The 23,199-nt window shown below is 36.3% G+C and overlaps 1 protein-coding gene across 1 annotated transcript; it reads right to left on the reverse strand.

Moving 5' to 3' along the window:
- Positions 1–18,715: 18,715 nt before the first annotated feature.
- Positions 18,716–20,140, reverse strand: LOC113308866 (heme oxygenase 1, chloroplastic-like). Its single transcript, XM_026557313.1, has 4 exons — positions 19,576–20,140; positions 19,237–19,457; positions 19,049–19,159; positions 18,716–18,965 (listed from the first exon to the last, which is right to left on the reverse strand). Exons 1-4 carry the CDS (start codon positions 20,075–20,077, stop codon positions 18,807–18,809), a joined length of 993 nt encoding a protein of 330 aa, XP_026413098.1. The 5' UTR covers positions 20,078–20,140; the 3' UTR covers positions 18,716–18,806.
- Positions 20,141–23,199: the final 3,059 nt, after the last annotated feature.

Here is a 23,199-nt window from a genome sequence, read left to right on the forward strand (position 1 = left end):
AGATATTTTTCTCAGAAGTGTTCTGATACTGGGTTTGACCTGAAGAGTTCTTAAAAGAAAAACCTGGGGGAGTCTGAGAATTGCCAGACTGGCCTTGACTCTGTCCCTTAGACCAAGAGAAATTAGGATGGTTTCTCCAACCAGGGTTGTAGGTCTCTGAGTATGAGTCAAACTTCTGACGGTTCTCAAACCTAGCGTTGTTATAGACAACATGGGCTTGTTCTTCAATAACCTGACCTTCCCAAAATGAATTATCAGGCTTTATTCCACAACTAGAGACTTGAGAGGCTCTATTAGGTTCAACAAGGGACCTATTTTTAGACTGAACCATTTCCAAAGCTTCTAACCTTCTGGACAAAGCAGCAAACTTAGCATCTGACGCAAAACTCGTATCTACCATATTGGTGCTACTTTTATTGACCAAGAGTCTTTTAGGGGGTTCAACACAAGATTCCCACTGTTGGGATTTTTCAGCGATAGCTCCTAAGAAGGTAAAAGCATCATCAACATTTTTACTAGTGAACTCACCAGCGCACATAGACTCAACCATGGCTTTGGTCGAATAGTCTAAACCATCATAAATAATCTGTACGAGTTTCATATTTTCAAATCCATGGTGAGGACACTGAGATAGGAGATCATTGAATCGCTCTAAAAACCTATAAAGAGACTCTCCCTCTTGTTGCACACTAACACTAATTTTTTGCCTAACAGCTATAGTTTTATACTTAGGGTAGAATTTCATATAGAAAGCAGCAATAAGTTCCTGCCATGTTTCAATGGATTCAGATGGTAGGTTGTTCAGCCAGGTCTTGGCTTTATCTCTCAAGGAAAAGGGAAACATCTTAAGTTTCAAGACTACATCAATAAGGTCTTTTATTCTAATTGTCCCACAGATTTCCTCAAAGTACCTAATATGGAAATAAGGGTTCTCATCATCTTTTCCTAAGAATATAGGAATCATCTTATCTCGAAATTATCCGTAGTGGATGGCAATTTAATGCACGAAGCTCGGTTGGTCCTAGTTGGGAACATGTAATCTTTCAAAGTTGCCATCGCTGGCACAACAGAAGTACTAGGGGTACTTTCCTCACAAAGATACAGATTCTCAAAACTGAAGTTTCCAAAAACACGGCTCTCAAAAGAAGAATCTTCGAGCTCCCTTCTTATATCAGAAGAACTACTAGGTTTTTCGCTAATCAATCGACCTAGAATATCTCTTTTCCAAGCCCTAACAAAATCGGGCATACACTAAAAATATCAAAAAGAAATAAAAATCCTAACAGGAAGGTTCTAGCAATCACACAGCAGACTGACTCGACTCTACCACAACAAACCTAAAGATTTTTAGCAAACAACAAGCATGATGGCTCCACTTAGATTGTTTCTAGACTAGCTTCTATCTCTCGAAGGGGAATTCGTTACAGTTTAAGAAAACCCCTCTGGAATCAATCCGAGTTAAAGTAAGTTGAATCAAGGCGAGGGAAGCTCGGTGGAGCTTTGATATCCAAGGCCTCACCGGTATAAGGCGGCGCAGTCACGCATTCAACTCACAGAAACCATAAAGAACTTCGAAGTATGCTTAAAAGGTGACCAATATCTTTCGAAAATTTTTCCTAACAAGCTCGATACCCTATATGTCTCTTTCTAATCAAATTTTAAAGCTTGGGTTCGCGTTAGGTTTTGTTTTCCTAAGGCGGACAAGAAGGGAGCGGTGATGAAACACCCTTATCTTGTCTAGGCCAGGCCTTGCCCTTTACTAGGAATATATAAAAATAAACAGTCTGGTTCGTCCTCAGAAAATTATCACCTTAAGGAATACAGTAACCCGCTTGCAGGAGATTCGCGAGTGTTTCGATTGGACTTACCTCCCGTACCAGACGGGGGATGAACCGTTGCAGTCGACTCGGGCCACGACTCCTATGTCATGTGCGAACCCGAGGGGCCGAGACGATATTGTAATCGTCGTCCTTCCCTGCAAACAGTTTGTATTTAAACTACCCTTCCGTAGGGTATAAAAATAAAAATAAAAATGTCCAAAGTTTAAAGTCCACGGTTCACAAAAATAAAGTGCAAAAACAAAAAGTAAATTACAAAATATTTCCTAATACAATTCTAAAAAATAATAATAATAAAACTAAATCCTAAAAAAAAATCTTCTTTTTGTCTTCTCTTTACGCTTTAAGCTTTTTTTTTTCTCCAAGTCCTTAGTGTTCACTTCAAACCTGTAAATCAAAGACAAAAAGAAACGTAAAAAGGAACAAATAAAAATAAACAAAAAAATAAATAATAAATATAAAAAAAATGCTACCTAAACACAAATCCGCGTCGGCGGCGCCAAAAATTTGATGGTGTTTCAAAAGTGATTGTAGTAGTGGTAAAAAGGTTCTTTTCGGACTTGTGAAGAAAAAAAAATTTAGATTTAAATTAAACTAGACAATTAAATAAAGTTGTTCAAAGTTTTAGAGAAAAACACCAAGACTCTGGATTCCACCATTGTCCCATTAAATGATAAATTCTATTCAATATTCATGCAATTTTTTCCTTTTCAAGTGATTCTAATATTTGCCTATAATAAATTTTTGAAGTAATAATTGTAATCACAGAATATGAAACACCAAAAGTTTTAAAAAACCCAGCATGCTTCATCAAAATAATTCACAACTACTCAATAAAAATCAATTTATCTATTTCAATTCCATGCAAATATTCATATAAAAAATATTGCAAATAAATAATAAAAATAGAATTATACCAATTAATCTGGGACAATGGCTTCCTCCGTTGCCTCGGCTAATGGGTTTAGCTCCTCATCCCAAAAACATAATCAAAAGATGTGTTCATGACTTAATAGGTGTTTTTATTGATGAAATAGTGTAAAAAGAAGTTTGCAACGTTGTAATGGTGTTACAACGTCACTGTTACAAAGATAAGTGTAGCTGTAAACGATATATTTTTGTTGGTGTAAAACAACGACACTCTGTTTCTCTTTTAAGACTGTTGAAAAACAACTGCCTTAGCTTGTCTGTTCTTCGTGTTCTTGAAGGTCTTCAATGGCGGCAGCAGCAACAGCAACAATATCTCTCTGTAACTCGATTCTCTCGTCTCTCCTGACCTCTAAACTCTCTCCAAAACTCTCTTTTTTTCAGTAAGACTCGAAACCCCCTATTTATAGCTCAACAGAGTCCCTTAAATTCGATCAAATCTCTGATTTCTCTTATCTGCCAGTTGGAACGATAATCCGTTCTGTTTTGCTTTTTCACGCTCTGTTAGCTATTAAATAGGTACCAAACTCTTCTTAAGACGTGAACAAGACTAAATACATGAATTTCCAGCGTCAAACTCTCTCAAATATCTCTCACAAATCTTTGAAACTTGAACAGCAGCGTACGTGACCTGTTTGGGTTCTGTTTTGTTTCTCCGGCTATTCCAGCCCAATTGGCTGGGTCCAAACACATGTACATGGTCTTTTATCCTCTATGAAGTCCAGCCCAGTTGATTCCCACGATAAAAACAGCCCAATGATTCGAACTCTTCGCTGTTCTTCACTGCAGCAACATTTCCCGCCAATTTTTCTTTTAAACCGTGAAGAAGGTGTCCCCCTTATCCAATTCTAATTTCCCCTTAGTACATGCCCTGAAATGGGTGCCCCTTATCCAACTTAGGGGTGCCTTTAGCAATTCTTCTAGGATGTTTTCCACACTTTTTCGGGGTTCCTCCGGGGTATTTCTGGGGTGCTTCTGGTAGTTATCAACGGAGATCCAAATGCCGCATTTTTAGCCAATTTCGCCACAAAGCCTTATTATTCCAAAAACACCTACAAATAAATAAAATAACCAAATAAGTATGATATCGAGCACTAACAATATATACAAATGAGCTATAATAGACACATAAATGCGTCTATCATTTACCAATCAAACATGAGTGAATAGCTCCTCCGTCGCCTCAGTCACCAGGTATTTTAACCGCTCATCATGTTGGAAAACCTCTCAAAATATTTCATTGATGCTCACAAGTGTTTTACAAATGATGAAAAGGAAAATAATTGAGTAAATCGGGTGTTTGCAACACTTATAATTGTTGCAGAACACTGTTACAGAAACGATAGAAATAAACTGCTGCTGACGGTAATTCTAAGACCCTCACGTGTTAGTCGTTATCACTATTGAAGAACGACTGCCCTGGTCTTTCCGTTCTTCGTGTTCTTCAATGGCAGCAGCAGCAGCAGCAGAAACTTTCCTGTAACTTGATTTTCTCGCTCTGTTAATGCTCTATACTTCTCCCAAACTCTCCATCCCCTCTATACTAACCCAAGAGTTATATTTATACACTTTTGGACTAAGAATAACTTCTCATTAATCCAAAAAAAATCTTCCCATTACTCGGCAGTGAATGAAAATATTCCCAAGAAATTTTCTTTCCATGCACGCGTCTGCTGGCTTGTTTTAACCTCTCCAAAATCTTCATAGGATGTACCCAAATCAAACAGAATATCTTCTTACCCATCTGATCACGTAACTTCCATAATTGGAACCAAACAGGACCCGTAATAACTCATGGCTCTGTTTTGCCGAGAACAAATTATCCAGCCCAATCTGCTTCGTGAAATCACTTGCACTAGCCATGTTTAGCTTAATCACGTTCAGCCCAGCTGTTTCTAGCGATTGAATCTCTTCAAATCTGCTCCAAAATTCGAGTCCAAAATTATCCAGTGAATATGCATGAAATAACCGGTTTTCCCTCCAAAATTCTGTTTTGAATTTGGTAAGAAAACTGACCTCCCCCTAATCCAATTATGGTGTCCCTTTAGCACATGCCCCTTATGGGGTGCCCCTTATCCAAAGTGAGAGTCCGAATAACACTTGTCCTCCTGGGAGCTTTTACCAACTTTTCGAGCCGAATTTTCCAAAAAAATGTTTATTTTCCAAATGTGCCTACAAACATATAAAACACCAAAATTAGTACAAACTCGAGTGCCAACAATATACAGTATTGAGATCAAATTTGACACAAAAATGTGTCTATCACTACACCACCTGAGGACAAAACCCTTATAGCCGCAGTGTAATGACCATGACTCAGTTTTTCTTACAGGCCTGCACATTAGAATTATGCTTCCTCATCTTGTTTGGTTTGCTGACCTGATGACTCTTCTTAGATGCTGCTAAAAGTTGTTCAACAATATGAACACAGCCATTACTCTCCTTCCACTGCAATAAGGCTTGATTAATGTTGTCTATCTGAAGCCGCTTTCTAGTACCAGCCCTTTCCTCCCTTGAACACTTAGGCATGTACAGGTTTAAGGTACATATTGGCAGCAACAGAAGCTGCAGCCATGTTGATAAATCTGTATGATTAGCCAGTACCTTATCTAGTGCATCCTTTAAGGCCCTTGAGAAACTAAGCCTGCAAGGTGGTGGAATACTGGCAATGGTAGTAAAACGTTTCTGAAAAATCAAATTCAACATATTCAAGTTGAGTGCAACATCAACTTCCTGATCAACTTGGGATTGTGTCAAGGGTATCAACAGGTTTGTCAATCCCATGAATTAAGAATTTGACAGAATTACCATCAAGTGGTCCAGCAGTGACATCACCTACATGAGAATTGCATGATTTCTTCCAAGCCTGTATATGCATGCATGGCACGCGCAACCACATCTGCAACTGGCTTAGGGTTCTCTCCCAAGCCTCATAAACTGATCTATTAGAGCTGATTATCTCCTTACAAGCATTTTTACATCCTACATTTGGTAAATGTCTATCACGCAAATGCCTGTAAAAACCTTATTTGCTGTATCCATTACCACCAACTCCATTAGAACAACTGTCAAATTTGTTGAAAGGGCAATGGATACGGCCTTGAGATAATGTGCAAGATGTTGATGGCATCTGAGAAGATGGTTGAGGATGTCCATCACCTGTCGAAGATGAAGTGGATGATCTGGTTGATCTGGTTGTCGGCATGCTGCAGGGACGAAAGAACTACACACACTACAATTAGGAATCAACGAATGGGAAAATAAGGTTTCAAATTAGGCAAACAGCCTCAATTGAAAACTTAAAGTACCATTCATTAAAACACTAATTAGAGAAAACAAAAAGGCAGTAGCTTGACTGGACCTTGTACCCAAAACAATCACTACACAGAAGAAAACCCACTGCTTTTGCAAACCACTACTGCTGCAATGCACCACAAATTACGAAAATCCCATGCTACTACAACAAAGCCCTCAAATTATTGCTTCTAAAGGAAACCCAAAACTCAAATTGCTCAAGAAAAACTTGTTTGAAACTCCTAAGATGAGAAATTGGAATTACTAATCCACTAATTCAGTTAAACCAGCACCAAACCTTGAATTCAAAATCCAATACACCTAGTTCTGTAATATCAATCACTCCCAGAAGGAAACAAAACTCAAAACCTTAAATTAAATTACAATCAACAACTCGAAAGAAGTCTACATCAAACACATACACAGATTGAAGAAATCACTTACTGAAGAACAATTGGTGGTGCGACTCCTCAAAAACCCATAACCCGTGTAACAAATTAGGATTGAGAAAACCAAGTGATGGTTAGACTCCTCAAAAACTCAGAACAGTGCTCAGAAACAAAGAGTACCAAATCTCTACCCCCTAAATCTCTTGCTTCAATCAATGAAAACCCCTTCTTTAAACTGAGAAATTCAAGGCCTCAAACCCCTGATTGAACCAACAAAGAAGAGTAACAGAACACCAAACGGAAGCTTCAAAACACCAATTAGCTCTGGCTACTACCAAAGAAATACCCCTCTTTAACCTGGGAGAAACCAGACTTCAAAACCCTTAATTGAATCTGCAAAGAAGATGTACAGAACAAACAATTGGATCCTCGCACTCTGAAACCCCTAATAGAATCTGCAGGGAAGACTTCACTTCAAATTTCCAAAAATTGATGTTGGAAAAACAACAAGAACTCAAATCCCTACTCTGAGGATGGAGAGCTATTTGATTCCCTTGCAACTAAACCACAAAACCCGTCATGAATTCACCTTCAAAATCACACAACTATCAATCTCAACAGAGAAACCCCCTAACACAGAAACACCACTTTCAATCAAAGCAAACCATAATCAAACCAACTCCTTGATTCAACTAACTCCCACTCAATAAACTGAGAAATTCGATTCTCTAAAAACCCTAAGTGAATCTACGAAGAAGAAGTACAGTTGAATCTGAAAACTGATGGATTCAACGAGAAAAAAAAACGAGAAAAAAAGAAGAAGTTTCGACTAAAACGAGAAAGAAAAAAACTGATGGAAGGAAAACTTATTATTTATTATTTTTTTTTTATTATTATTTTTTAATAATATTTACACCTTAAAGAAAATTTTACACAGATTTGGTTGGTAGTCGGCAACAAGTTGTGCTCCGACTCCTTTTTGGATAACCAACTCTACCCTTTGAAAAAAAAAACTACCTATTTTTTTATTCACATCATGACTACCAAGGCAGTTCTTCAATCGCTGCAAGAAGACAATCATATCGTCACCCGCCCAATGTAGTAAAAGCCAGTACTCTAAACTCAGACCATTTGATATGCATTGTGCGAGGTATTTACTATTTTTCCGAGTATTAGCTGCAGAAATGGCATGACCTGGAGTGAAACTTCGAATCCCATTTCCAGTAAAGGGTGAGACTCCTGTGATGTCAAAACATGTATCTCGACCATCCTCCCAACTGTATACAAGTATATCTGCGGGTTTCAAAGGGGTATGATGATCTGACAACAATCCCAGTGGTGCTTCTTTCCTGGCTGCGACTCCTCCTTTGTAGCAGATATCCATCAACATATCCCGTACAAAATCATGGCGGAACTTAACCCCAACTTCGTTTGCACAGTGGACAACGTGGTCTCCGAATATATCCATGGGCCGTTTACAGATTGTGCAGAAACTTCCAACAGGGAATAGGGGTATACCCAATCTGTATTGAGCGACAGCACGAAATTGTCTTGGTCCCATTATTTTTTTTAATTATATTATTATTATTATTGAGAATTAAAATCAATATTATAAGAGATCGTGGGTAACCTAGCAACAAGCTGGGCACCAACACCTTTTTGAATAATTAAAATTGCCTATTTTAATTATTATTATTATTATTATTATTATAACAAATAATGTTTTTTTTACAATGAGTTGGTTGGTAACCGGGCGACAAGTTGGGCACCAACACCTTTTTGAATAATGATGTCTAATCGATAAATGAGAGAACTACCAACTTTGTAATTAGCATCATGCCTAGCAAGGCAGTTGCCCACACGTTTAAGAAATAAAATGGTGTCTTCCCCGAGTTCACCTAAGGTTGTAAAAGCCAAAGCTTTGAAGCCGTATTCGTGTGTAGTGCATATATCCAAATACTTGTTAATTTTGTGTGAGACTGCGGCATTAATAGCATGGCCTGGTGTGAAGTTACGGGTTTCTAGCACTCGTGAAGAGAGAGACCCCGATGACATCAAAGCAAACATCTTTACCATCTTCCCAATTGTAAACGAGAATATCAGGAGGCCTTCTTGTAACAAATCTCCCCAACACTTCTACCTTCATAATTGGATGAGTCATATTTTGTAAGAACCCCTAATGGAACAACAGCTCCTTACTAAAGAGAAGATAAGTTTCGCCATATACTAATTTGAAAATCAAATATAATCTCCTACACTACACTGTCACATCTTGAATTCTTATAAATACCAACTCTTAAAATACCATGGGATGACTAACTACTAAACAGAGGTCCCCTAATGAGAGGTCTGGTCAACGGTCTAGGTCGGGTCAAGCCAAGTTAGAGGTCAAACTTCGTTGACATTAGTCAAAGCATTGACTTGTAATAATTTTTACGAGTATCGTATCTTCTTCGTACGGTGTCCGAATAAAACGTTCCAATAATCCATTCCGCATAAATTTTCGGGATTTATCTAGAGGTGTTATTAGTTTATCCAAATTATTATTTTAATAATTATTATAATTAATATTCAATTTTTAATTAGTTAAGTCAGTATGCGACATAATCGTGTTTTGACTAACAGGGGGTCAGTCAACTGGGATTAATAGAGACATTGAGATACTTTTTATGCAAGAGATTTTGGGTGACTCTCTATGAGTTTAGATATTTTGAGAGACTCTTTTGAATGATTTTCAAGGAATTATTGTGATTTTTTTTTATTTTTTTTTTGGTTATTCAATTTTCATTAATGGAAAACATGATTACATGGATCTCAAGTACATCAAATTCAAAAAGTAACAAGAAACAACACGCTTGTAGCGGTACATGATTGAAAATAACGTCAAGAAAAAGAGAAGGAACTACAAATACTGACCTAATACAAGAATGCGAAAACCGATTGGATCGGAGAGGAGATCGATGGTCTTCATAATATTTATGGACCATTTGATAAATCGTCTTCCTGATGAAGTAATGCTCCAATGTGAAAAGACGAGGGTACCCAGATACACTACAATCTTTTTGTTTCAACCTATAAGTCCTCTACTGAATGTGATTGTCTATGGACAAAGTCGAGACAAAACGACAATTCGGTTCACACTTTGTGTGATAGTCTATGGATACGAGATCGATACAATACAACAACGGAGTATGTTACTTGATAATAGGTTCGGTAATAACCAAACACTATAGGATCACTATCAAGTAATGCAGATATAACGTATATGTATATTTTATAATGTGAAAATCAAAGTAAAAGACACAGCAAAATTTGTTAACGAGGAAACTCCCAAATGCAGAAAAACCCCGGGACCTAGTCCAGTTTTGATACTCTCAGAATTAAGCCGATATACAAAATCTAAACTAAATTCGTATAGTTGAGACCAAGCATACTACCCCTAGCTACTTAGTTCCCTCAGTATCCATGAGCCTTCAACTTCTAGAGTCATGCACGTGAATAGCAAGTCCTTTGGATTGTATTCCAAACAACAAAGGAAGAATATGTTTGGTAACCACTATAATCAATCTTGCTACAAAATATAGATGAGTCGTTGACAAAGACTCTTACGTTTAATCTAATAAACTCATTTGTCTAGTTAGATCAATCTAACTTTAACTACTGAAATAGTCAAGTATAGATTCGCACTCAATCAAAATAGATATCAAAGAGATATATTGAGAATGCCGATCTCATGCAACCAATCAATCGAATAAATCCAATTCTAGTTGGATCCCAGTCGATCAAGGTTTGTGCACACAATTCATAAGATACGAAAACCAATAAGAAATCTTCTTCGTCTTCAAATCTTCTTTAATCTTCAATAACCTGCACAACACCACTTGAATCTCTTGTGATCAATCACGCATAGAACGGAGTCTGTTAAAAATGGATTATCACAAGATGTCTTTAGATCTAAAACAGTTCTAAAGATCCCGTCGATACTTTGATCTAGTTTGAGTGAATCTTATATCAGAAGAGAAGATTCTCAAGAATAAACAAACTAGGTGCAATCAAAGTTTCAACAATCGTTAGTCAATCAAATCAATAGAAAACTAATAACACTGCAATTATCTAGTTTCCCACCAACGGTACTCGTAGAGCTTCTTGATCCCACAGAAGTATTTAAATGAGCGGTCGTAAGAGATTTCACCTAATTAGGATATTTTCCTTTCCGAATAGACGGCTCCATCAAAATAACAAAAAATGAAGTTTGCATGGCTCTTAGGATAGCTTGCTAGAAATGCAAACTTAAGTATTTATAGACCAAGGATGTTTGGACACCAAGAAATTTCCAAAATCCAAAATATTCTCAAGATTTGCAATGAATATCAAAATTCGGTTTTCCTAATTCAATAAATGTTTGTCCAATATTTCTGAAATCTCACAATAGAAAATCTTCAATTATTAAATGCACATTACTAATTTTTATTCTCTAGAGATATGCATTAATTTCTGGTAATTAAAGCATGTAAAACCAAAAACCTTAATTAAAAGATTCTTAATTTATTTCGGCACAGGATCACATTGAGTACTAAGGAATATCTTTGAACAATAAATGATAAGAGTTACTGCTCGTGTTCAAAGTATGTTGACATATTTTCACTGCAAATCCTTATTTCATATTTACATGGATTTGCATTCTTGGAATCGTTTATACCATGCTTCCAAACAAGTTTATAATTGGTTCACTTTTTTTTCCAAGACTACTATGTGATTGATCAAATACTGAATCACATACATGGGTTCGATATGTTCTATCAATCACTAGGATCGGTTATACCTAATTATGGAAATACTTGTGATCGGTCACACCGGTCACTAGGATCGCTTACACCAGTTACAAGGATCGGTTCCATCTACAACATGGTATTACATGTGATCGGTCACACCAGTTACCAGGACTGGTTACCAATTACAAGGATCGGTCACACAACACTCATGATCGGTCACACCGATTACTAGGATCGGTTACCCGCAATTACTAGGATAGGTCACACCAATTACAAGGATCGATCATACCATCACATGGTGATTACTTAGGATCAGTTACACCAATTAATAAAAACTAGTCATACCAAATCATAAGTCAAGCATTGGGATTAGTTATACCAAGATATATAACATAAGTTAAGATCGGTTCTACCATCTCACACATATTGGTCATCCAAAGATTTGCAATGAATAGTCGGACCAATAAGCCTAATAATTTCCCTTTCGATTCACTAAACAAGTTCATGAATGTACTTCCTTTAAAAAAATGTAAAACATTGTTTCCTAGGATGAAATCTTCACCACAGCCCATTCACATAATCATAACAATATATACAAGATTATGTCGATGTCATATCTACGAAGTTCAAAAGATAAGTGTTATACTTCATAGTCTAATTCCCTAATACTATGATCATACTATTATGATCATGTCACATCACTAGAGTATTATACAATATGTACAGTATATACAACTTCGCAGTTATGTTTTCAATATAGCATGACTTGAAAGATACGTTAGGAATGAAACAGTTCAAGTCAATATTACTAACCTCAAGTGGAAGGATGATGTCGTCGATGTAGTTCGCTACTTCTTCACATTCTTCAGGTCTTCGGAGTGATGCTTGTATGTCTCAACATTCCTAGACTTTCTAGTCTAACCTCAACGAAGTTGACTCTAATATTTAATCAAGCGACTTTAGATGAGTTTTGATACTAAAATATGACAACCAAACTTGACATACCAACGCTTGGTGAGTTCAACCGAGCTATGATCTAACACAATGGTATGGGAGTAATCTGCAAATTTGTTGACCGGAGAATCGAGAGTAACCTGAATCTGGCGACGCACTTGAACAAACATATAATCAAGATCAAGTAACCATTAAAATAAAAGAGAATCACAATGAAGGTGAAGACAAAAATCACCATGAAGGTGAACAAAAGAAGTCGTAGACGGCAAACAAAACAAAATTAAAACCCTTATAGGAAAAGATCTTGTTACTCTAAAACTAAAACACAAAAAAACTAAGATCCTTGCTCAAATATAACCCCAAAATGGACTAGATCTGAGCAAGAAGCTGGTGTTGGTTTTTTTTTTCTCTGGAGAAGTAGAGAGATAGGGGGATGAAAGGGTTTTCTCAATTATGGTGATTCATAGAGACAACAAAACATATATGAATGTCACCTTACACATGTAAAACAAGCGGTATGTTTATTTATTTTTGCAAAATGAATATATGAGCAATCCTATGAAAATGTATTAGTCCATGCATAGTTAATAGAAATTGTAACCCTTTTTCCAATAAAAAATCAAAACGAGACGAACATAAGGTATTTGAATCTCTAGTAAACTTATCGGGTTCTGGAAGACAAACTTTTTCTTTTACATTTTTTAAGGGTTTAATTGTAGCTTATTTGTTTTTTTTTTTTTTTTTTGATATTTAATCCTTAAAGGGGGGGGGAAATTGTCTCTCAAAATATCACCTGTTTTGGGGAGATTTTTTTTAGCCTTATATTTTGTAATGAAAGTCTCTATAAGTCTCTCAAAAGTATAAGTTATTGATTTCAAATTCCAAATCTAATAATAGAAAATTCCGAAGACTTTTAGAAAGTCATGATCCAATAAAAGAGATTGTTTGAGATTTTGAAAAACTCTCTATCGACTAACACCAGATTTCAAAAGTCTTTAAAATTCTTTCAATATCTCCACAAACCTCTATTGACTATCCCCATGTTACATAACTGGATTGACCTAGTTGTGGGTCCTTATAAGTTGCGATTCCTGTTAAAAGGAGGGAAAGAATGGATTTAAGGAGAAAAAACTTGTAGGGAGAGAGGGAACCAAAAATTTAGGAGAGGGATTGACTTGTTAAAAAAGAGATAAAAGTTCCTACATGTCCCTGCTATGGTTTTCAATTTAAATCTACATGTTCAAGCTTCCATGGGTACTGTTGATGTTAATTCTGTTCTAAAATTATTTTATACAAACGACTTCGGTAACACAATCAATCAAGTGATTGTTGTTTTATCAATTCTTTATTAATGTAAAGAAATAAGACTTGCAACAATTAACTGCTGAATATATACTGCTTAAGCTTATTTATTTTCTCGAACATGTCGAAGAAATAACAACCTTTTCTTGTGTGTTAAATCAATAAATTACTAGTTACTTTATTGGTGGAATTTCAATTTCTAATAAATTTTATAGGATTCATATCTAATTTAATCTCATAATCGAAAACTTCTGTTATAGTTAGTTGAGAGATCATGTTAGGTTTTGAATTTGCATATGAACTTAACTAATGGAAAATCTATTGTGATTGGTTGAGAAGTGATTGAATTAAAAATTGCAGATTTGGTTGTGAAGGAATGAAGCGATCAAAGCTTTGTCTGCTGCGAATTTGGTTAGATTTTGGGAGTATGGTTAGGCTTTTGAGGATAGAGTTGGTATTTTGAAATGAATCCCTTCTTATTTAAGAAAATTGGAAAAAAGTCTCAAAACAAGGTGTAATCATCTTCAACGACATTTAAAAAGTCGGAAAAATGTCTCCTTCCATCAACAATTCCATCCAACTCAGTTAAGTCACGTATGTGATTCCGTACACGCAAAAACAAAAACAAATACACCCTTCATAATTCAGGGTTCACATATGCGACTTAACTGGGTTTGATGGAATTATTGACTGACCAGGACATTTTTTCAACTTTTTAAATGTTGGGGAATTTCTCCAAGATTGCATCCAGTTTCGGGGCATATTTCCATTTGCCCTTCTTATTTTGTTTTTTAACTTTGACCTGACATTGACTAGATTTTAATTAAATTTTTCCCCACCTCAAATCCATTTATTCCCTCCAATTATTTTTTATTTTTAACTCGGTTTATTCCCTCCAATTAACAGGACTCTTTCAGGGGTGTAACATCGTGCGTAGCATGTTGGTCGGGGTCGTAAAATCCTAATCGATTGATTCAGTATTTGAAATTTCGAAAACAAGAGGGAAAAAAAAGTACAAAGTAATAAAATATAGTCAATGACAATGTTGGAAATTTTGGGCTAAAAAACAGAGGATGAAGAAAAACAGAGAACAAAAAGAATGTTGTATCACTGGAGCTTCAAGGCCTTGCGATTCTTTTCAGCAATTATTTCGACCATTCCCAAATAATTGGCGAGTACAACCGGTCAGCGAAATATTGCTTTCAGGATACAATGAAGCCCTAACAACGTAATTGGATTCAAGAGTTGTACTTCCCTTGACCCAACCAAGAACACACAGTATTTAGATTTTGATGATGCTTAGAGAGAAAAGAAATCAGAGATTATGATGTGTTTTTCCATTGTTTGAATGAAAACAAATCATCACTACTTATACGGAACTCATGCCTATTGGAGATGCATCTTCACTTCCAAAAGACACATAAGGTGTCTATTGAGAATGGTTGTGTCTTTTATGAATCATCACACCCTTTAGAGGTGTCTCTTCATCTCCAACTAACATCCATTGTGTTTATTCAACACAGGAAGCTCCCCCGTCATAGCGGCAAACCAAAAACGAAAACATTTTATTTTCTATGTTATTGAAAATATCCAACAATCTCCCCCTATTTTCAGAAACCAAAACAGAAAATAAAGTAAAACTTACAAAACCGGAGTGGCTGCATCACTCAAGTACTGCCTACGTACCCGAGTGGGATCAAACCAACGTAGTTCAAACTCAATTGGGAAATAAGCATCATCGTTGAAATCAATATATAAATGATAGGTATCTTTTGGATTTGAACCTTCACTTAGTGTAAGAAATTCAAAGCCTTATCGGGGTTCAGTGGTGAAACCAGTCTTGAACCAAGTACCCCATGTGATAAAACTGGAATCTCCACACATATTGATTTCATAGATTGTGTGTTTTGTAGCTCAGCACATTAATGGCCCTGTGCTTATCCTGGATTCATGAGTCTGCTTTAGAGAACGGTCTTCTTCTCTTAGGAAACGGCCTGATTTCCATACTCATATAGGTAAGTCTTGAAGATGTTTCTGCGAGACACCTTGTGATAAAAGTTAGACTTATTAAGGATTTTCATCCATCTTATTTTCTTGCAGAACCTGCACTAAACAGAAATGAGAAGTTTTATACTTAGTGCACCATAATCACTTCCATAACTTGTTGGTACCACATTGAACCTTGTTTATCTTTTTCAAAACATAGGTTGGGTTTCTGCTATGGGTGATTGAACTTTCATTCACAGACCTTAGTCCCATTTCTGTATACTTCATTGAAATTATTTCCTTTGGGAGACTCTTCATAATTGGTCTTCCAAGTTCTAGTCCATTTCAATGGCTAACTGCAATTACTCCTTTCTTGAGTAATTGACTTACCGTTCAATTTCCAAGACTTGCATATCTTGACTTTTTCATTATAACTCTCATTAGAGACATTATAGATTCATATCCTGATTCTCACAATTAATCAAGGCCACTTTAAATGGCTTCTTCCAAAATGGGATCTCTACAAATTTGTTTCCAAGCCATTCCTCCTCATTAATTGCATCTACTCATGCAATCAATTTTCGAAACATTATTAAAAATGTTCCTCTTTAATTTCACAAAATAATTATAACTTCTCTAGTTATCCTTATTAACATTTATGGTTAATTCACAAGAAGTCATTATAGACTTGCTAACACTAGAGGTATAGAAAATTTGTAGGCAACTTACTTGCTATTTTAACAAGCACATTATTACGATGAGTAACTCCTCTACTCATGCCCAATCCTCTATAAATTTATACCCAAAAATCATAGACAATGTCTATTTAACATTTAACATTATGTAATGCAAATGTTCATAATTTATGCATCGGCAATATCATAACACCTCATTGTCGGATATTTGGTTGGCCGCCCAATTTTCCAATATGTTACATATTAGCCGGTACTCCACTCCTTTCAATGTCATTTAAGACATGCCCATTTCCAAGTTTTGGAACTTATAATTCTTTTTGCAAGAATTATACTCATATCATATAATTTGTTATCTCAACAATTATTGATGATTTTGGTAAAATAACCTACCGACTAGAAAATTTTGTATGATATTCTCATACAAATTTTCCCCCATTTCATGATAATTTTCAAATGCTGAGATGCAACTAAATGTCATGAAATTCGTTTAGAAACTTGTATGCATCATTTCCTTCGCTTTAAATGGCATACAGGTCCTAATAATGGGAGAACATCTCATGTCTCCAGATTTTAAAAAAATCTACAGAAATATAAAATTTCTAGTTCATGCATACATATGTGACTAGTAGTCTTCGCATGATCTTTTGGTAAGTGACTATACAGAAAAGGTACTTCTCATTAAAATGAGGAACAAACGGCCTACCAAAATGTCTAGTTTCATGACACCCCACTCAAACGAGCATATGAAACTCAATTTCAAACAGTCAGGGAGAAATGGTCATGTGCAAATTAAAGCACGTCTAAAGTAGTTCCAAGACAGACTTAAAATGAACATCACAATCACCGATCGGGTGACATCTTTTATAGTGCCCGCCTGCCCGGAATCCGGATACCTAACCTACTGTTTAAGTTCCCATTGTATATTTTCTCATAAATTCCTAAGAAAGGAAATTATCAAATCTTCCATACACAAAACAGATGCAAGATCGAGTATCATTTCAATATGCATGCGTAAAAGCAAATACCAATCATGTCATACAAAGGGAACAAGAAACCACTTACAATGACAAGTACTCGAATGAAGAAACATGTAAGCTATCTTACTTCGTTGCAATCATAGGTCTAAAACCTGATCACAGATAACCAAAACGGGGCATCATCATCACATGAATTCCACTGATCCATAATTCCTAAAGAAGGATATCTTCAAACCCATATAGCAATACAGTCACTACTCATTGGGTCTGGCTCTCACTTGACCATTAATGATGATTAGCCTCCACTGCATACCCTTTCGTGGTTTTGCTAACTATCTCAAATCCCAATAACAATACACATAACAATGGTGATTCTTAATTAATTGAAGCGACATGCTTATGTTAATTATGTTTTCACTAAATTCAATCAACATATTGATACTTTATCAAACAGTTCATGTGCAATACGGGATTTAGAGATTCCAAAACCATAATGATAATGCTGACATTTATTTATTTTTCCTTTTAACATTCCTTTTCAAACGAAAGGACACTTCATACAAAACATTCCTTTTCAAATGAAGGACACGTCTGTCTAATTTGAGATTAAACAATTAAGAGGTCAAGTATGGCTTTAGAATCCAAACTAGTGGATTTATATATTAATCATAAATTATCAGGGGCTAGTTCTCCAATCCATTATCTATACTTAATTAGACAATAGAAATTATGATCCATGTAAACACGGTAAGAATAGAACAGAGTCAGAGATGAAGGGGTACTTATCTGATTTCATGGAAGTTTCCCTTAGCGAAAACCAAAGAACCATGTTCTGTCTACCGCAAGTTCGAAGTTTATTGTCCAACTTCCCTCTTCTAGTTTCATCTGTCTTGTTTCAGTTTCATCGTTTTGCAAAGAATACAAGCCGCTGGCTCCGTGACTTAATTAAACACAGTTCCTGAAGTAGCGAAAATCAACCAGGAAGTCCTTAAAATCCATCAATGTTCCATCCTCATCCTCCGTTGTCAGAAAAATTAATTGGTGAAAACTGTTGGAAATTTCGGGCTAAAAAACCGAGATTAAGGAAAACAGAGAACGAAAAGAATGTTGTATCATTGGAGTTTCAAGGCCTTGCGATTCTTTTCAGCAATTATTTCGACCATTCCCAAATAATTGGCGAGTACAACCGGTTAGCGAAATTTTGCTTTCAGGATACAATGAAGCCCTAACAACTTAATTGGATTCAAGAGTTGTACTTCCCTTGACCCAACCAAAAACACACGGTATTTAGATTCTGATGATGCTTAGAGAGAAAAGAAATCAGAGATTATGATGTGTTTTTCCATTGTTTGAATGAAAACAAATCATCACTACTTATAGGGAACTCATGCTTATTGGAAATGCCTCTTCACTTCCAAAAGACACATAACGTATCTATTGAGAATGGTTATGTCTTTTATGAACCATCACACCCTTTAGAGGTGTCTCTTCATCTCCAACTAACATCCATTGTGTTTATTCAACACAGGAAGCTCCCCGTCATAGCGGCAAACCAAAAACGAAAACATTTTATTTTCTATGTTATTGAAAATATCCAACAGACAATTGGCATTGTTGATATTCTTAAACACATAATCGAAAATTACATGAGCAGAATCTCCAACAAGTTTGTTTATTTGGGAAGAGTTAATCGAGATTCTATAGTATTGCAAAACATACGAATAACTTTGGATTCATAGATCCATATTATAAGTTTCATGATGTCTTCGGAGTACTTAAACGATATTTCAGTTTCTTCCAAACACTGATCTTTCTCTTCCCTGCTCCAGCTCTGATCCAGGGACGTTACACATGATATATATTAGCCAATTGTGCTGATTCTTTAAAAAATATTGAATAAAGATTTTTACTTACTTGAGCAACTTTGTTTAGCTTTTCTCTGTCATTCTGTAGTAGTTCTGAAAGCACCCCACTATTCCACTTGTAAAATTCCAACTCTTTTTTCTCAAGTATCTTCTCAGATGCCTGAACCGATATTTAATGAAACGTAAAGATCTAAATATATAGCTAGACTTTGAATCTATCCTCCTTAAATTAATTACCATATGCATACGTCCACCGGTTGCAAGCCCGAAGTAAATATCATAGAAATGGCAAAATATTGCTTTAGGATTCTTCACTGCTATTTCCTCTAGATAGGACGCATATGCAATCCCAGCGGTAGTTGGTGGTGGAATTTGAATTCCCATCTCTTCTGTAAACCACTCCAAATCTTTAGCTAATGCTCTTGACCTTTCTAACCCTGTATTTCTCAGCTCTGCATCTGCATGCAATAAAAATAGATGCATTATATATGTGAACAATATGTACTTGGGGAGGTTATTGAATGTGAATCATAAACAAATTTCCTACGAGGTTTTTAATGGCATATTCACACTTACAAGAAGAATAGTCTGCATCCCTGACGATTTTCTCAAGTGCATCGTAGACAACTTTGCCATCAACAAGAAAATTAACATACCCATGTAACGAAGGCTTCTCTTTCATTAAAATTTGAGCCATTGTTTCGTTATTGACACCTTTTCTGGATGGATCTTTTACGTGTAATTTCATTGCCGTAGATCGTAGTTCCTCTACGAATGTCATGTTTTTATGCTTATGATATTCATCGCTTTTGTTCATATTAGCGGAGGCAACAACAGCACGGGATATTGATGGCACATGTAATATTCTCCCATGACTATCATTTTTACTCTCCCATAGAGCAAAATGATTCAGCTTCAATGAGAATGACGACTTATGGAAACCATGACGGGATTTCATAAGATCATGAGAAACATAAGTGATCCTAGTAAAGGAATCGATTTTGTTTAGTGTTTTGCTCGAATGAGTTTTGTTCGAAGAGTACTGAGATTGAGATACCAATGTTTTTGAAGTAGCCATGAAATGAGATAACAATATTTATTTGTTGAAGAGAAATGAAGAACAAGAATAACAACTGCAACAAAGATAGAGAGGAAGAGAGTATACGAGGTGGAGTGATGGAAATGCATCCACCCTTCAGTATTTATTATCGACCATATCATTAAAATATATTCTACAGGAGTTACTGTACAAAGTAAACTCCGTAATATAAAATATGTGGTATTTGCATGCAACTTGCAAATCTAGATTTCATCAAGGCCGCCCAAACACGCCATGAATAATTTTTACTATCATTGACTTAGAAAGACGAGCATTTAGCTTAGAAATATCAAATTATCAACTTTTAGTATCCGTAAAATAGAAAAAAAATTATTGTTTAGAATTCAAGACTCAAAACAGTGCCGAGTCTTAATAAAAAAATATCCATAACGGGTATGATATCTTGCAACTTGCAAATCATAATATAGATGCAGAACCTTGCTTCTCGGAGAAGCGACAACCAAAATAAAATTTGCCTGCAAAGCATTTTGAATACATTGACTTATAAAAATCATTTCAAGTAAGTATTACAGTTCTTGCTTCTCCACTTTAAGTCTAAAACAATGTACTAAGCAAGAGATTCCTAATGCGGGATGGAATCAGTCCTACAAATTAAAGTGGGAGAGTGTTATTACGTGATTTATACACCGAGAGTGGATTGGACGTCCTGGATTTAGGCCTGTCAATGGATACCGATTTTCCGTTAGCCGATACCGATAATCCGTTAGCCGTTACCGCTACCGTCCGACATAGCGGTAAACGGATATCCGATACCGATAAGTTAACGGATAATCCCTTCTTAACGTAACGGTAGTGGAACCGTGCATTTCCATTAGGTTTAGTTCCGTTATCCGCTAACGTGCGTATTGCACGTGTAAATTTTTTCACTTGTGTTGTGTTTGTGTATCGTCGAAAATGGAGATGGAGTCATGGAGATGTCTTTTTCTTTTCAAAAGACATGATTTTTTCTTTTGCTAGAAGCCTAGAACATCTGAATATTTGTATGTCTGTTTTTGTGTGTGTGTGGCATGGATTTAGAACCTATTTTGTTGGATTTAATAGCTGATATGTGTTTTTAGCCTATTTTCTGTTTGTACCGGATGGTAACGGATAAATATTCGTTATCCGGTAAATCCAACGTAACGGCAACGTTTTTGATTTTCCTATTTCCGCCGGAACTTAACGGATAATGGATATCCGCTAATTTTTAATGGCAGTGGATATACGGATATCTTTCGGGTCATTTCGGTTCTGTAGCAAAGGAAGACAAATTAGATAGTTAACATTACAGTTGGCATCATGATTAAAATTAACGGAAATCCAAGAAAGCTATGGTCAAATAAGATTTCCGTTTACTCTAGACAGTGTGTAAAGTAGGGCTGCATAAGACCCGCCCACGATATCCAAACCCACCCGTACCCGTTAAATTCGTGGGTTTTTAATCCATACCCGCCCGTTGTGGGTGCGGGGTTGGTTATGGAAAAAAAACAGCCGCTGTCTGTGGGTGCGAGGTTGGTTTAAGCTAATACCCGCTCATACCCGCAGATTATATACCATTAGATAAAACTAATCCTAGTCGTCCATTATGAAACCCTAATACTAGTAGATAGGATAACTGATAACCCTCATTCACTTTCTACACTCTTCTTTCTGTTCGGCCTCTCCTCTTCTTCCTCCTCGGTTCTTCTTCTTCACCTACGAACGACAATTACCAGAAATCTTCACCAGAAATCGACAACAACAACTTCGAATCTTCACCAGAAATCGACAACAATCGAAAAATCAACAGATGCAACACTTAATCTTCATCTGTAAACTTCCTAGATATGAATATTTTGGGGGTTTTGGTTTTTTTTTTCTCACTTAATCAAGGAGAATAGAAGTTACTCTAAATACTTGAATATAAAGCGGGTTTAGACCCGTTTAAACCCATACCCGCCCAACCCGTAGCGGGCGGGTAACAAAACCCGCCCGCTGTTTGTGGGTGCGGGGTTGGTTATGAAAAAAAAAACCGCAGTCTGTGGGTGCGAGGTTGGTTTTAGCTTATACCCGCCCATACCCGCCCATGTGCAGCCCTAGTGTAAAGTGTAAACGAACTCTAGCTGTTATTTTTCTTACAGAGTACCAGGAGTTTGATATTTGAGGAGAGTAGCAAATAAATTTTGTATCGGCGCTGATAACTTGAACTATCGGTAGAGAAAACAACAGTTAGACTCGTGAGTAAGGGTACTTGTGGGCGCTTATCCATAATCCTGCAGGCATCTAGAATAGGGTACATTATTTATATGTCTCTATTTTTGACACTGAATAAATATATCCTTATACAACAATAAATATGTCCTACTTTTTAATAACCTTCTCCATTTAAAATTAGATTACCCTAATACCCTCATCCATATAATATTTTTCTTTATTTCAAAATGAAACAAATTTCTTCCACCACCACTAACATTCAACTACCATTCCACCACCACCGTTCAACAACCACCACCACTAATATTCCACCACCACCTACCAACCGCTAGTCCTCAACCGCCAATAATCCGTCACCGCCACCAGTAGTTCGCCGCCATCGCCACCACCGCCGTCGCCACCACTGGTTCAGCTATTTTTGTATCAACAACAGTAGTTGATCCAAATAAAAATAGAACCAACAGTAGAAGTTGATCCAATTTAGGGGATCAACAATAGTAGTTGATCCAAAAAAAACAGGGATCAACAGTAGAAGTTGATCCAATTTAGGGGATCAACATGGTAGTTGATCCCCTAAATTGGATCAACAATGAAAATTGATCCATATAAATGGAGTGAACTTAGCGTGAGTCGAACACGCATCATCTGACATGGAGTCAGTCATGCTACCATTGCACCACAAGTTCAACATTGGAAGAAATTTACATGATTTAAACTACAAGCATGATTATACTTATCCAAGGACATATTGTCAACAATAGGAGTTGAAAGGATCAACAACAGTAGTTGATCCCATAAAAAATTGGGTCAACAACAGGAGTTGATCACATAAATGGATCAACAACCGTAGTTGATCCCATAAAAAATTGGGTCAACAATAGCAGTTAATCCCATAAATTGGATCAACA

The sequence above is a fragment of the Papaver somniferum genome, chromosome 9 (genome assembly GCF_003573695.1).
Source record: "Papaver somniferum cultivar HN1 chromosome 9, ASM357369v1, whole genome shotgun sequence".
Taxonomy (NCBI): Eukaryota; Viridiplantae; Streptophyta; class Magnoliopsida; order Ranunculales; family Papaveraceae; genus Papaver; species Papaver somniferum.

Coding starts and splice junctions, on each gene's coding strand:
- LOC113308866 (XM_026557313.1), bottom strand. CDS start 20,077: ATGGCTACTTCAAAAACATTGGTATCTCAATCTCAGTACTCTTCGAAC. Junction 19,458..19,575: donor GGATGCAGACTATTCTTCTT/GTAAGTGTGAAT, acceptor TATTGCATGCAG/ATGCAGAGCTGAGAAATACA. Junction 19,160..19,236: donor CCGGTGGACGTATGCATATG/GTAATTAATTTA, acceptor ATATCGGTTCAG/GCATCTGAGAAGATACTTGA.